This window comes from Rhizomucor pusillus (genome assembly GCF_041956525.1).
Source record: "Rhizomucor pusillus strain CBS 183.67 unplaced genomic scaffold VTP01scaffold_7, whole genome shotgun sequence".
NCBI classification, from domain to species: domain Eukaryota; kingdom Fungi; phylum Mucoromycota; class Mucoromycetes; order Mucorales; family Lichtheimiaceae; genus Rhizomucor; species Rhizomucor pusillus.
Window position 1 is genome coordinate 444821 of NW_027192149.1, and position 14394 is coordinate 459214.

Sequence of the window (14394 nt, forward strand, 5' to 3'; positions counted from 1 at the left end):
GACAGGACACAATGTTTATGTATACATCGCACAACGATTTCATAAAAAATAAATAAGCCTGATTGCTTAGTTGCTAACAAACAATTCGTTTTCCAACCAGCGGGCAAACATGTCCAAAGCATTCTCAGGTTGATCGTATGGGACCTAGAATATAACTGTCAGCAAATCGCATATCAAAGACTTAAGCTATTGCTGTCCAAGTACCATGTGTCCTGCATCGAAAACGCGAGCGAATGTCAAGTTGCCAGCACGACGAACAAGACCAGCTGCGGCTCCTGTAGCCTTGTTATGCCATTCTTCTTCCTTGGATGCACGGTATTCTTCTTGACCAGACCACTTCATTTCCAAGGACCATGCCAGGTTACCGACCCAGTTGCAAATCCAGTCCTAAGTTTAAACGTTAAAATGGCACCAGTGCTTGCAACGGATCGAGTACTTGCCATATCACCGACGTAAAGCAAAACACGTACGCCTTCCTCCAAAGCCTGTGCAACAAAAGGCGAATGGTCTTTATTGCTACATCGGATACGATTAATCTCTTTGAAGGAATTTCAAACGAAATGTTCAAGCTTACCCGTCACCAGTCAAAGCAAATCGGTATCCTACGGAATCATCACATCCGGTATAGTTTCCAGCTTCGTAGTCGACACCCAATGCAGCGCGCACTTCGGGCTGGTTCGCGTAGGTTTCTATCCAATCGATTTCATCGTAGCACAAGCCGCTATCTCCGGCGCAAGGGCGTCGAATATCGTACGGGTTCAATCCGGTCTTTCCAAAGTTTTCTTGCTGTGTTTTCTGGCAGTACAGCGAAGCAGGGACACAAGTAACGGCAGAAGGATAGTTGTAGCAGAGGGTAGCCAAGGCTTTGCAGCGAGGATACGTCTCTCGCATGTGAGCACATTCTTGCTCGTCAAAGAGCGGCTTATCTATTATTGTATTTTTGATTACGCAGGTCAGAAGCAATTTAGATGAGCATAATCAGTATAGATCAAATTGCTAGATTTCTGTAGCTTACATGCACTGTCGTTAGCGCATGAATATTCCTCGTAGCCTTTGTACTGTGTACGTGGTTCAGTCCAGCCGTTGCCAATTAGCATGGACTCGAACTTGAGGGGCAAATGTCCGCTTTTTTCGACCAGCTTGTTTTGATGCAGAATCTCAGCAGCGAGAGCAGGCAAGTAGTGGCCGCCTACAGCAAAGATAGATGAGACGAAGTTTCATGTAACAGATCATGTGACGTACCGTAAGATTCGCCGGAGATATGGAAAGGATTATCAGCATACTGCTTGAATTCGTCAAGGAAAAGTTGCAAGAATGCATAGACATCGCGAGCAGAATCCTTTGAGGTCCTGATCTTTGATTTGCCGTAGCTATATCCGACGTTTACGGGCTGCGGGGCAAGATTGGGTTAGACCAAGACAAGGTTATTGCCTTATCGATCCATACTTGCCTGATCCAGAAATACGACGTTCGCTACTTCGTTCCAGCTGTACGGATTGCGGACAGTGCTGTTACCTCCATCACTGACAAGGCACGGTCTAATTTACGCATTATTTGTAATCAGCATTGTGCACTAAGCCCAGAAATTTGCTGCATGCTTACCCGAGTTCCATCCAGAGACCCATCATGGACGAGCATCCGGGGCCACCGTTCAGCCACAACACCAATGGATCGTTTGCAGGATCTCTGCGAGATTCGAAAAAGTAAAAGAAAAAGTGGTCATCGGTTTCGATATTGTCGATGTATCCAGAGTACTGACAATAATTTGCTGTGAGGCTCCAATTCCCGGCTGCTGCTATGTTATACATTGCATTTTACCTGCACACCCTGTTCGCAAGACTTTGGTTCCTTGATACGCACTGAGTAGCCCTTGACGCGTTCGTTCGCCAAGACACGGTATCCCTGGTCTTGGACGTCAGGCACTGCCCGTTCGGACGCGGGAGTGGGATTGCTTTGGTCAACAAAGTGAAAGTCGAGCGCAAAGGAGCTACTAGCTGCAATTAGCAGCGATAACACTGCAGAGAGGCCACGCATAAGAAGCGGTTAAAGAAGTGAAAGACGGCGGCGTGGGGAAAATCATGTTTGTCACGGGCAAGCAGAGCCGGAAAAAAACAACGGCCAGGCAAGGTAACACAAGCATGGACCTAAGGGCTGGGCAGGTCCTTTGCCGCTGGTGGCGACAAGCAGCTTGATTACGATAAGAGGGTGTGGTCGGAGAGGTTGATAAGGACAACAAATTGCTTTATCTTATCGCCATTTCTTCGCTCGTGTCAAAGAAACCGTGATTGTCGCAACACAATCATTTCTTTTCCTTTCCTTCCTCCAACTACTACTTTCAGAAAAAGGGTGCCCTATAGCATAACACTTCTTTCCTCTCCCTCTTTACATGAGAAAACCTACTCTACTTGGGAAACACTCTGTATGGCCCTCGCAGACAATATCACCATGAATACTACTCCCAACGACGCAGTTTCCAGAGATACCAAGCATTCATCAAACGAGGACGGTGATCCGACAAAAGATATATCATCTATATGCAAACCGAACGATACTGTTCATCCCGCTTCTCCACGAACGTCTGCTCGCATTGACACGAACCAACGCGAGCCGGCTGAGCGCTGCAACGGATGCGGTCATTCCTCACCGCCGCCACCGCCACCACTATCATCACCGCCAGTTACCAAATGCTTCAATTGTCAGACAACCACCACTCCGCTGTGGAGACGAGATGACAACGGCAATACCATTTGCAATGCTTGTGGTTTGTATTACAAGCTTCACAATGTCCAACGTCCGATTACTTTGAAGCGTTCCGTCATCAAGAGACGAAAAAGGTTTAGTTTGGTCAATTTATCCCAACGACAGCCATCGCCGTCGTCTATGCATCAGCAGCATTGTACATATCATCGCCATCATTACGATAATCCTATCGATCGTCGACACTCGTCTTCTGAGGTCACTTCCTCACATCAAGCCTATGCATCTGTAAGCACTGATAACGATCTGCCGGCTGCTGAACCGTCTCGACGGGCATCATACTTGACTGAATCAACTCTGTCGCCATTTTCACCCAACAAGGATAGCAATGATCTCTTATCACAGCTGAGTACCCTGATGGCTGCTAGTGGCAATGACAGCATTGCAGATAGCATATCCACCGACGTCAGCAACAACAGTAGTCACAATAGTGCGAGCAGCAGCGCTGCCCTAGCAGCAGTTGCAGCTAGCCTGCTGCTCAAACCTGGCAAATTGCGAGAGGCGCTCCGGTTGAGGAGAGACGAACTGCAGCGAGAGGTCAACAACATCAATTCTTTGCTGTCACATTCATCCAGAGTGCTTCAGAACCTGGAGACTGTCATTGCCACCCATTCTTCAAGCACAGCTGCAGCTGATCGATTGTCTACCACAGCTGCAGCGTTGCTAAATACCATCTTGGGTGCCAACGAAGCTTCGGGCAACACTAACCCTTTATCATCCTTGCGTACATTAAGCGCGACTGCAACTGCAGTGCAGCAACTGCAACGACCCTCGCCACCATCGTCGCTTGAGGCAAGTTATGCCGTGAACAACGCACATTCGCAACTTGATCAGCATCATCATCCTCACCAACGTCCGCAACAGCGTCGTATATCTGCATCGTCTAATTATAGCACGTCATATCCAACTGTACCAGCCATACAAAAAGCTCCCCCGCCTCCTATCGCGCCCTCGTCCCAGGCATCCCATATGTTCCCTTCCCATCATGATAGCATACGGCTTGCTCCTTTGTTTGGACAGCACACTAACTCTTCACCTTCATCACCATCTTATCCTGATTCTCCTTTTCCTCCTCCCTTTTCTACCAACCGCCATCAATCCCCATCTTAAAAAGTTCATATGCATGTTTCTAGCTGTGTTCGGTATATGCCCAATGTTGTCTTTTGATGATGTCTTGTAGCATCATTAAAGAGGTTTACAAAGAAGTATTGTATTATCCTGTTGCCGAGCAGTGTGGATATCGAGTCCTAGAACTTTATGCTCTAAATTTGATGTTCGTCTTTTTTTTTGTTGACGTCCCTTTTATCTGTCGGCAACAGCAGTGCAGAGAAGCTCACCACATAATGTATTGCACTTGATAGAAACGTCGTGTGCGAGATCAAATGCTTACTGAGCATCCATCCCAAAAAGCCAAAAGGCCCGAAATGCCTCTGCAGGGCACTGCCAGGCTCTGAGAGGCGAAATAGATTGGCTGAGAAGCCCCCCTCTGCTGCAAGACAGTAAGGCTCGCACGAGATAAAACTAAACTCTGAGAAGCATCCCAGGATGTGAGCCTTCAGATCGATACAAGGGTACAACCATGCATACACCGGCTGTAATTCTCGTTCGTCATTATAAGCAAGGTCTTGTCGCCAAGTAGCGAGAACTACTCTCGCCAATTGCCACCAAAGTGTTGCGGTCGTGGGAATTTCTCTAGACTTGCAAGGTCAACTAGTGATGCAGTTGCTAAATACAGAAGAGAAATGAATAAAGGTCGGGATAATGTTGAAAGGAGGACACATATATCTTCTAGCTGCTGCGCGTAATGTCAATTTCGTCGTGGCTCGAATTCAGGCCAGTGGCCCGGCACGGTAAGCTTAGCGAGAGCACTGACCATGCAACTCTCGTCCTTTCGCAATGACTTATTTTGGAAATAAGCTAGTTCCACCTACTACTACACAAGATACAGACAACGACAGTGCGAAATCGTTTGATGAGGAGGTGGGAGACTGGCGATAACGATCTGACTTTGGTCATCCAACTGACATTCAGCCAGCAGGTGCTCCTCGAACCATACCGCTACCTATGCGATCATCCTGGCAAAGATGTCCGCGCCAAACTCATTGAAGCATTCGATGCCTGGTTGCAGGTTCCTCCAGATACCCTTAAAGTCATTACAAATGTTGTACAGATGCTTCATACTGCAAGCTTAATGTAAAGTGTGACCAGCAGAAAGACAGAGAAAAGTGGCGGGCAAGAAACTCACTAGAGAGCATGTGCAAAATAAACTAGGATCGACGACGTTCAGGATGATTCTGTACTGCGCCGCGCTGTCCCTGTAGCGCATCACATTTACGGAGTGCCGCAAACCATCAACTGTGCAAACTACGTATATTTTCTTGCACTGCAAGAAATCCTCAAACTCAACCAGCCATACATGGTTACGATATACACAGAAGAGCTGATCAATCTCCACAAGGGACAAGGCACAGAGCTATTCTGGCGAGATACCCTCACATGCCCTACCGAGGAACAGTACATAGCAATGGTCAATAATAGTACGTACCGCATTCGATACAGGACAAATATTTTACAGGATCAATGAACGCCTATGCAAAAAACGTAGAAACAAGCGGATTATTTCGGTTAGCTGTGCGACTTATGCAAGCTGCAAGCAAAAGTGATGTGTAAGCGGAAAGGATAATCCACACTGATCTGCATGGTTCTGATTTATGCAATTACACGTACAGTGATTATACCTACCTCGTCAATATCATCGGCGTCCATTTCCAAGTTCGTGATGATTATATGAATCTTCAGTCAGACACAGTAAGTTGCTCAAACTAGAAGGTTTCCATGATTCTTGCTAAAAGTTGTGTCCAGTATTCGCACAACAAGGGATTCTGCGAGGATCTGACAGAAGGCAAATTTTCGTTCCCTATTATCCATGCAATACGCGCAGATACTTCTAATCGACAACTTCTCAATATCCTAAGCCAGAAACCAACGTCAGTCGAAGTCAAAAAGTACGCGCTGGAGATCATATCGCGGACAGGCACATTTGAATATGTGCGCGAGTTTTTGCAAAAGAAGGAAGCAGAAGCACGAAGGGAGATCGAATCTCTGGGAGGAAACATACTCTTGGAAAAAGTGCTGGATACATTGAGCGTGTAAAAATAATAATAAAATAATGGTAGTCGAGCTAATGCATGTTGTAATACACAGGTATCAAGTTGTAGATTTAATTTATTAGTTAGATCGAGGTGTTACTGCTAGTTATTTTGTTTACTTGGGCTTGCCAATTATGCATGAGGTGGTTTTGGTTTTATAAAAGAAGCCAAATGGGTGGGGATGTTTCTTCGTTTTTCGACAAAATATCACGTCTTGGGGAAGGATTTACCAGTCCTTCTTCTTGTCGTCGTCCCAGCCGCCGCCTTCTTTCTTCTTGTCCCACTTGTCCCACTCCTCTTTCTTGTCGTCCTTTTTCTTATCCCACTTGTCCCATTCATCTTCTTTCTTGTCCCACTTGTCCCACTCGTCTTCTTTCTTGTTCCATTCCTTGTCCTTCTTGGGTTCCTTCTTCCATTCCTTCTTCTTCTTGGGATCGTTTTCTTCAACAACAACGGGGTAGACATAGACAGTTTCGGCGGGTGCAGTCACAGTAACAGTAGTTTCAGTGGTCACAGTGGTCGTAGTAGGAGTGGGAACCTTGATCGGTGTCTTGGACTGGGACTTGGACTTGGACTGGGACTTGGACTTGGACTTGGTCTTAGTCGGAGTAGGCTTGGGATCAGACGTGGGCACCGGGTCATCTGTACAAGAGATTGTATCAGTATCGGTCGGTGTAGTGGTAGGCGTAGTAGCATTGTTATCATTATTATCATCATCATCTGCGTGAAAAGAGAAGAAACAGGTTAACTCATAATGTTTCTGTGTTTTCCGTTGGACCACCTACTACCTCCTCCATCGCCACCAGGGAAGCAGCCCTCAAATGAACTGCACCCGTCTCCGGCAGCGTTATAGTCATAGATTCCAACGCCAGCAGTTGCGTTTTGCCAGCCATAGTCGAGACCAACAATGGTGCCAGCAAATGCTCCGGTGGTTCCATCGCGGATGTGAGCTGTAACAGTATGTGTGGGTGAATAACATATAAACAAAATGTCCATATATCACATAGACTGACCTCTAGGTGCCAGGATAAAGCCTTCGAGCTGACCGCCAGTGCTACGATTAATGGTGAATTCTCCGTCAGGATCATAGTTGCCATTGTTATCAACTGGGTAAAAGTTGTAGATAGTGCGACATGCGTTGAAGCCAGCGCTTGGCTGGTTGGTAGTCAGATCGATGGTGGAGCCATCGGTGACAGGAATCTAAGAAAAATAGGTGTGAATTTTTCCCTCCTTTTTAACTCGGTATGTAAGCTTACATTGATGACAACAGTGTCGGTGGGTCCAGGAACGTCACCGCTTGGACCGTTCCAGTTGGGCACGCCAAAGAGCATATGGGTGGGATCAGAGAGAGGCTGGGCAGAAACGTTGCAGTTGCCGTCGTTGCAGGTGTTCAAGGTCATGACCTTGTAGCTGCACGAAGTACTGCCTAGGTCGGTGATAACGCCGTCAGCATCCATAACAAGGTTGGGTTGCAAGCTGGCCAAATACTCTTGATCAGTGTTGACTGTGTCTTCTGTAGCGTCAAAGTCCATGTGACCTGTAGCATCGGCGACCGAGTGAAGGCTGCAAGGTGGGTCCAGCTCAGTGATTTGATCGACTGTACCGCCACCGGCCAAAAAGGCATCACCGTGGACGTGAGTGTCTGTGGTATCGGTAACACCGCCGACAACAAGACCAGTGCTGCCGAACGAGTTTTGCCAATCAGCAGAGCAGTCAACAGGATGATTAACGTTTACAAGATATCCTGGAGCATGGAAGTTGCCGCCAACGGCCAAGGGCCCAAGGATATCCTGCGAACCACCCTAGATATTAAAGTAGATTGTGAGCTTACGACAATGGTAAAATAGGTCTGCTAATTGAGACGCTTACAGTAGTGAAATCTCCAAAGAAGATACCCGTGAAATGTGAGAGCTAGGGAAGCGGACATCCAGTTTAGTCTAGAATTGTCAATAGTCTGATTTATCCTTAAAAAACCATACAGCTTCATCGGCCAAAGTGGCGTTGCCTAGAGGGCATTGATCGTTGCACGTGTTTGCATCGTCATCTTGACGGCGAATAAGCTTGCGGTAACTGCCAAACTTGAATGGAAATGCATCCACAAAGGTAGCCGTAGACAGGAAAAATGCTGCGCACGCAGCCAGAGGCAAGAATGCACGTGTCATTTCTGAAAAGAGGAGCAGACGATATCCCACACTTTTCGTACATCAGCAGTATTTATATGTGACAAGACGACGGGGAATGGTGAGCATATCCAAGGATTACTACAACAGCGCAAATTCCAGGAGGTGTGTTGTCTGGAACGAGAAAATTAGAGTTACATATTAGACAACAGCATTCCTTTTTGAAAACATTGGCAACGACGAAAAAAAAAACCTAAATCCATGACAGGTAAAAGACAAAGAACTTTTTATATATTTCTGGTTTCTTGGTTTACTGCACCTAGTTCAAGGGCTATCTTCAACACTTAAAATGTATCATCACTTCAGAATTTGGATCGCAACTACAGTGAAACTAAAAATTCTTTCCTAAGATTTTTTTAACACAAAATATGTAGTTCTCTAGAAGGGTGCAAATCCGCCAGGGGGGACGCGAATAAGCTGCCATTTTTCATCATAAGTACTCCACAGTGGCCATCCTAATTCTTGCAAAAGATCTCGACGCACGGTCCAGGCTATCTTCAGGTCTGCTGATGTCTCATTGCTGATGCTAGTCTCTTGGATGTATTTTTGAAGGATCTTCAAGGCACTGCCAACGCGTCCTGCCTTTCGCTCGCGCTTGACTTTGATTAGGCAAGCATCTAATTCATTGGCTCCTTCCTCGCCAATCCATTCTTTCAACTGCTGATATGCTTTTTCGAAGTCGGCGTTGGCTTGAGAAGAATCAACACTGCCTAACGCTGCGACCTTGTTCTTGAGAGCATCAACCAGTTTTTGCTTCAGCTTGTCATTTTCTTTGCGCTGTTCCTTGATATCCTCGGATTCATCTTTTCCTTGATACTGTCCATAGAACTTGTGAAGTTTGTCTTGATCGATCTGCGACAGGATCTTGTCGCAAAGACAAACGATCTCTGTCGCCTGTTCTTGCTTAAGTTTGCCGCTTACTGCCAAGCAATCGCTACGACCGCCTGCAGCCTTCCACTGTGCGTTGATCTTGTATTGAAGGAGCGCAATGTCATCAGCATTTTGGCTCTCCAACTGTGCAAGCAATGCTTTGTATGCAGCAGATTCTTGTTCGAACTTGCTCAGATACGATATTTGCAATTCCTTCAATGATTCTGACATCTGAGCCTTGAGCTTTTCTTTATCATTCTCTTTTTCCTTGCTGTCGTTTCCATTTGAACTGGATTTGACCTCGGGAGGAATGACATACAATGCAGTATACTGGCCACCATCGACTTTGGAACTGGTAAAGTTGAGATTTCCTACGAGTGCATCGCCCGGTTTGGCCTCCTTTGGAATCCATTGCTGATCAGATAATGGCACGCTGATGAACAGCGCCTTAGATTCGCGTTTTTCGAGCGTGAGCTTGGTAGCATTGGATTTGTCCTTTTCAAAGACATCCTTCATTTTTCGGAACACATTAAAGTTCACAGACTTGACATTAAAGTCAAGCTCACAGACAGAGTTTTTGAGTTTCTCTAAAACTCCCTCATCTTCAGTCATAAGTTGGAGCTTGAGGGTGTAGTCACCCTTCTTTTCAAGCTTGATGGTGTGCTCAAAGACATCAAAGTATCCCATCACCTTTTTGTTGGCATCGTAAACTATATTTGATGAAGTTATTTCAATTCCTCAAAATCCTCAATAGACGTCTGCAACCTACCTATACCGAAGACTCCTGCCAAAAAGTGCTCATAGAGCTGGTTCATGACACAGGGGAAGTTGGGTGTCACACTAGAGTTTGCTTGGACCTTAAAGTTGTATGATAGAACAAGAGAATATAGCAGTTTTCCATCTGGAAGAGTGTCTCTATCGCGATACAATGGGGCAATGATGGATTCTGCAGGACGAAGATACTTGCGTAGTTTGTCTACCGTAACGTGTGAGACTAATCGTTCACAATGCCAGTTACAACTCATTATTCCAATACTTACTGAAACTAACGCTTGTTTCAACCTTTTCTTCTCTACGTACCGGAGCAGCAATGTCCAAGCGAGTTACTTCCGGGTCGAGATGTACAACGCCCTGGCTGCTAGCGAAGTTTCCAGCAAGCTGTACACCGTGGAACTCGACGTTGATATCCACGGCATGCTTGCCCAAGCCAGACCAGAATTGAGCTAGAGCTATCTATATGGAACTTACAGCTTAATTCAAGCCGGCGGGAAACTTGCAACTAGTCTTACCTCCAAATTGAATCCGCCGCGTACAGCAAAGCAAACGTTGACTACTTGATCGTCGGAGGTAGATGAGCCGTATGATCCCGATCCAAGCAAAAAGGTGTAAGTCTGCTTGTGCTTTTGGCTTCTTTGTGGAAGGATTTGCAAAAGATGCAACATGAAACGAGCAGGCGATGTATCCACAGGCGCTTTGGATCGTAGCTCCAGTTTTACGAAGCTAGTACCTTCTGGTACATGAACGAATTCACGCATGATCTCTCCAGGCTCAAATTCCTTGTTTCTAATGGTCAATGATCCATTTTGAGGCACAATAGGCTTCACAACGGATACTGGTATGCGGAAGAGAGGACCTCTATCGGGGGCGGCGGTGTCGTATCCCAGGATCTCTCCATAATGGAACTGGTTTGTGCTGAGAGCGGTTGGATCAACCTTGACTTGGAAGGCGTTACCTAACAAGTGTCGTAAATGAGTGACCATATTGCATACGGTCTAAGAAAATATATCATACCCCCCGAGTGCAAATATACAAAGTCAGGCGCACTGATCCAGGAGTAGTTGCTTATCAAAGCTACTCGCGCCTCAAAGTCAAATTTGGCACGGTTGTACTTTGGATTTTCCTTATCCTGCTCGCCCATAAACGTGGGATGGATCTTGACGGTAAGGTATTGTGGTTGCGTGCTTTCTTCGTGTTCTCTCAGGTAAATACCACGTTTGCTGCCTTTGTTCATGACTTCAACCTATTCGGTCAGTTTTTAGCAAATTGATCATTGCATTGTTCATATTTGCTTGTCCCCTTTACCTCAAACAAGATATCGAGGTCAGAGCGTTTCTCATGGGCCTCCAAGTATTCCCAAGCCTTCTCCACTTGAATAAATCCGACATTCAAAGGATCATCAACGGACTTGCTGCTCTGAATAACAGCTGTTTTAACACGGTATGGTGTGTAATGCTTCTTCTCAGCTTTTAGAGCAGAAAGGAGCAACGCCACGCAACCGCAAGCATTCGGGCTAGATGTAACATGATTAGAAAGGTCTTATTTTGACAATACAGCTCTTATATGCTTACCTGGACATACTCGTGCCGTTTTTGAGATCGAGTTTGTTTAGCACATACATGGGCACGCTGGTAATAGCACTGCCTGGAGCATATACATCAACGCCATGATAACCATCCGTGCTAGGTCCTCGAGAAGACCACGTGTAAGGGCGCTCGTTGACATATTCAAGGAGCGCATACTCTGCCTGCATCTGAGCGTGCTTCACGTACGCGCCGACAGTGATGAAGCTGGCCGATAGACCTGCCGGTGCACCAATAGAGCTATAGCAAGGTCCATCGTTGCCTGCACTTGTAACAAAAATGCATCCTGACTTGTTGATGGCTTCTTCCGCAAGCAGTCGGATGAAGTAACCCTCAGATGGCAAACTACTTGATTCGCCATATGACATATTGGCTAGATCAACCTTATTGATAGCTAGATGCGTTGCAGCCCGAGTAAGTCCAGGGCCGGTTTCCATAGATCCAAGGCGTGCATCTCCAATTCGCAAGGATACAATCTGAGCGCCGGGAGCAACCTATCTCTATTGTTGTTAGCAGCCGTATTTTGAACCTCTTGTCAGTAAAGTACTAACACCATTGAGTTCTGGCTCATCCGGGAAATTTGCCGCAGTGATACCAGCAACGTGAGTTCCGTGACTGCCAGACAGTGTAACAATGCTATAAAAGTGTTCAAATGGTTGGCAAAATTGCGCCATGACAGAGAAAAATTTCTGTTTCAAACCTTAAAAGGTCACCGTCATGATAAATATTGACACAAAAATTCAGGAGATCCGCTTCACCAAAGGTATGATACTGTAGCTCCTTCCTGTAATCCGTCATACACGGCAAACCTAGGGAGCAGCATCTCTTAGATTTCTGTTTCATACTTAGCGCGATCATAAAACGTACCTCTCAAATCCCCTGATTCGTTGATATCGATAACTGCACGCCAATCCTTGCCATCATGGAACACTACGCAGTCTAGAATGATACCAGGATCCTCATAGTTTTTCATCAATTCCTTAAGACTATCCACACGCGCTTCTAAATCTGCTAGTTCGTTCTTGAGCTTCTCGTCGCCGATTGACGGATGAGCCTTCTTGAAACTAGCAACCTTCTCCTGAGCCTCGCTAAGCAATTGGGAATGTTTTCTTTCAAAGTTCTCACGGCGTGCCTGCACGGATCAATCAGTACTTGTGATCATTCATTTTTCCTAGAGATCTCTGGATACTTGCGGATTTCAATCTAGATTTGAGCTCGGATGGGAACAGTTCATATGCTCGCTTAATACCGACTCTGTATTCACCACTAGGGCACTTCCAGGATGGATCTATGATCAAGGAACGACCGCTCAATCCCTTGATAACGGAAACCTTTTCGCCGTTGCGTTCCTCTTCTGTTGGCTTGACGACAGTTGTAGTCTCCACATCGCCTAATTAAGACGTAAATAAACGAATTCGTTCGTCGCAAACCAGAAATGCAGCCACGATAAATTACCTCCTCCGGTACAGTCCACGATATCAATGATTTTCGGCTTGCCGTCAGTGGTAACCTAAAAAGGATACAATTATTGGAGAACGTCCAGTATTATCAGATATTGAAAGGAAGAGTCGTACCTGCATACCGGCAGCTCCAGGGTCAACACCTTTAAGGTACGGTCGATCAGTTTCCGGATTGCGTTGTGACCTGACGCGATCGCGGCTTTCATACCTGTATCGAGAATAGCGATGACAGTGCCTCGACCGTCATACTCTGGGTACTTTTTGATAAACGAGGCAGCCTGCGTATCCTGCTTTGGCATAAGGCCGTGAACAGGATAATTTTGGATAGGTTTGACGCCGGAACTCATAAGGAGTAAGAAGAAGAAGCGAACACAGGGTTACTGCGACCACGCGTCATGTAAGTGTCTCACGGTCTGTCTCCGAATGAAAGGAGCGGGCGGAGACAGGCAAATCTTGCATTATTGTTGTTGCTGGTGCCACATTTTCTGTGACTGGATAACAAGAACAGTGATCAACAGTGACCGAGCGAACGTGGAGAACGATAAGGACATAGAGACATGGAAAGCTGCTTTGCATTCTCAAAAGATTTCTCTGGATATATTGCATCAGTTGAAGATGAGATAAGGAGACCCTGTTGCCCCTTAGGAAGGATAATACTTGATCGCTCGTTGTCAGCAATCCAGTCTAACGTTGCCATATTTGAAACGCATGGTTTGGCCTTCTGATCCCGAGAGTTCCGATCAAGAGCATACATTTTACATGGATCTGCTGCACAGTGACGCATATCTGCATACTCTCCACTCTCCATTTCGAAATTCATCTTATCACAGAGCATGGCGAAAGATGTTTGAGGTCAATTGTTCAAAGCACAACGATGTCTTGTCGCTAAATATTACTGAATATTGGAGATATTATATGTTTACAGTTTTATTCTAACGGTTGTTTGCTCAGCCTTATCCTGTCTCGAAACGCGTAGCAAACATTACCTTTTAATGTTTCGAATATTACTTCATCCAATATGAGGTTGGTTCTGACATAGATAGCTCACTCTATTTGGATCGCTATAACAGCAATTACAAGCGATATTGTTAGTGCAAAATACTTCATTTTCGTTAGTTATAGATTATCGTGTAAGGCTTGGATGGAGTTTTGCGCGTGGAATGTGAAAGTACTAAAAACAACTGTGAGAAAGCAATATATAATTATCAGTCAATGATTAGCTAAAATAATGTATCCTTTGCATATTACATGAATGAACGAATTTTAAATAAAATACAGGATTTTTCCTAATAATTTGCGCTTATGGAGACATTGTTTTGCGCTGTTCTCTTACTGACTTTGCGCCAATAGCAGCCCACTTTGCGCCTGGCCAGAGGGAACTTTGCGTTGGTCAAGAAATACTATAAAAAAATAGAGATAAAATGGTCATCGCCAGATACATCTTTATAAGAAGTGTTCCCAGCTTTGCGCTTAAAAATGCATTTGGAGCCTTTTAGAAACGCTTCTAGAAGAGGCCATTGGCTCAATTTAAGATGTTGACCACTACGATTATCAAATAGGAATCACCCTTTAGCTTTGTACTGCATTCAGTTCTGTGCAATTTTGCAACAATGTTTTA

At 45.5% G+C, this 14394-nt stretch overlaps 5 protein-coding genes across 5 annotated transcripts; 2 read left to right on the forward strand and 3 right to left on the reverse strand.

Annotated features, from left to right (window-relative positions):
• Window positions 1-66: 66 nt before the first annotated feature.
• On the reverse strand, window positions 67-2034 carry VTP01DRAFT_9648 (uncharacterized protein; the record flags this gene model as incomplete). The annotated part of the gene is made up of 9 exons (XM_069388896.1): window positions 67-144; window positions 205-387; window positions 441-516; window positions 575-926; window positions 1016-1189; window positions 1243-1390; window positions 1451-1538; window positions 1603-1754; window positions 1819-2034. 9 exons carry the CDS (start codon window positions 2032-2034, stop codon window positions 67-69), a joined length of 1467 nt encoding a protein of 488 aa, XP_069240067.1.
• Window positions 2035-2421: 387 nt separating this feature from the next.
• On the forward strand, window positions 2422-3867 carry VTP01DRAFT_9649 (uncharacterized protein; the record flags this gene model as incomplete). Its single annotated transcript, XM_069388897.1, has 1 exon — window positions 2422-3867. One exon carries the CDS (start codon window positions 2422-2424, stop codon window positions 3865-3867), a length of 1446 nt encoding a protein of 481 aa, XP_069240068.1.
• Window positions 3868-4729: 862 nt separating this feature from the next.
• VTP01DRAFT_9650 (uncharacterized protein) lies at window positions 4730-5910 on the forward strand (the record flags this gene model as incomplete). The annotated part of the gene is made up of 5 exons (XM_069388899.1): window positions 4730-4950; window positions 5029-5294; window positions 5363-5423; window positions 5487-5565; window positions 5620-5910. 5 exons carry the CDS (start codon window positions 4730-4732, stop codon window positions 5908-5910), a joined length of 918 nt encoding a protein of 305 aa, XP_069240069.1.
• Window positions 5911-6132: 222 nt separating this feature from the next.
• On the reverse strand, window positions 6133-8068 carry VTP01DRAFT_9651 (uncharacterized protein; the record flags this gene model as incomplete). Its single annotated transcript, XM_069388900.1, has 6 exons — window positions 6133-6626; window positions 6695-6856; window positions 6920-7106; window positions 7163-7708; window positions 7776-7817; window positions 7886-8068. The coding sequence occupies 6 exons, from the start codon at window positions 8066-8068 to the stop codon at window positions 6133-6135; spliced, it is 1614 nt and encodes a 537-aa protein (XP_069240070.1).
• A 396-nt stretch (window positions 8069-8464) lies between these two features.
• On the reverse strand, window positions 8465-13123 carry VTP01DRAFT_9652 (uncharacterized protein; the record flags this gene model as incomplete). The annotated part of the gene is made up of 14 exons (XM_069388901.1): window positions 8465-9666; window positions 9726-9932; window positions 9997-10189; window positions 10246-10688; window positions 10748-10976; window positions 11039-11246; window positions 11305-11810; window positions 11868-11952; window positions 12017-12125; window positions 12184-12448; window positions 12510-12706; window positions 12772-12826; window positions 12891-12919; window positions 12985-13123. The coding sequence occupies 14 exons, from the start codon at window positions 13121-13123 to the stop codon at window positions 8465-8467; spliced, it is 3867 nt and encodes a 1288-aa protein (XP_069240071.1).
• Between the last annotated feature and the right edge of the window lie 1271 nt (window positions 13124-14394).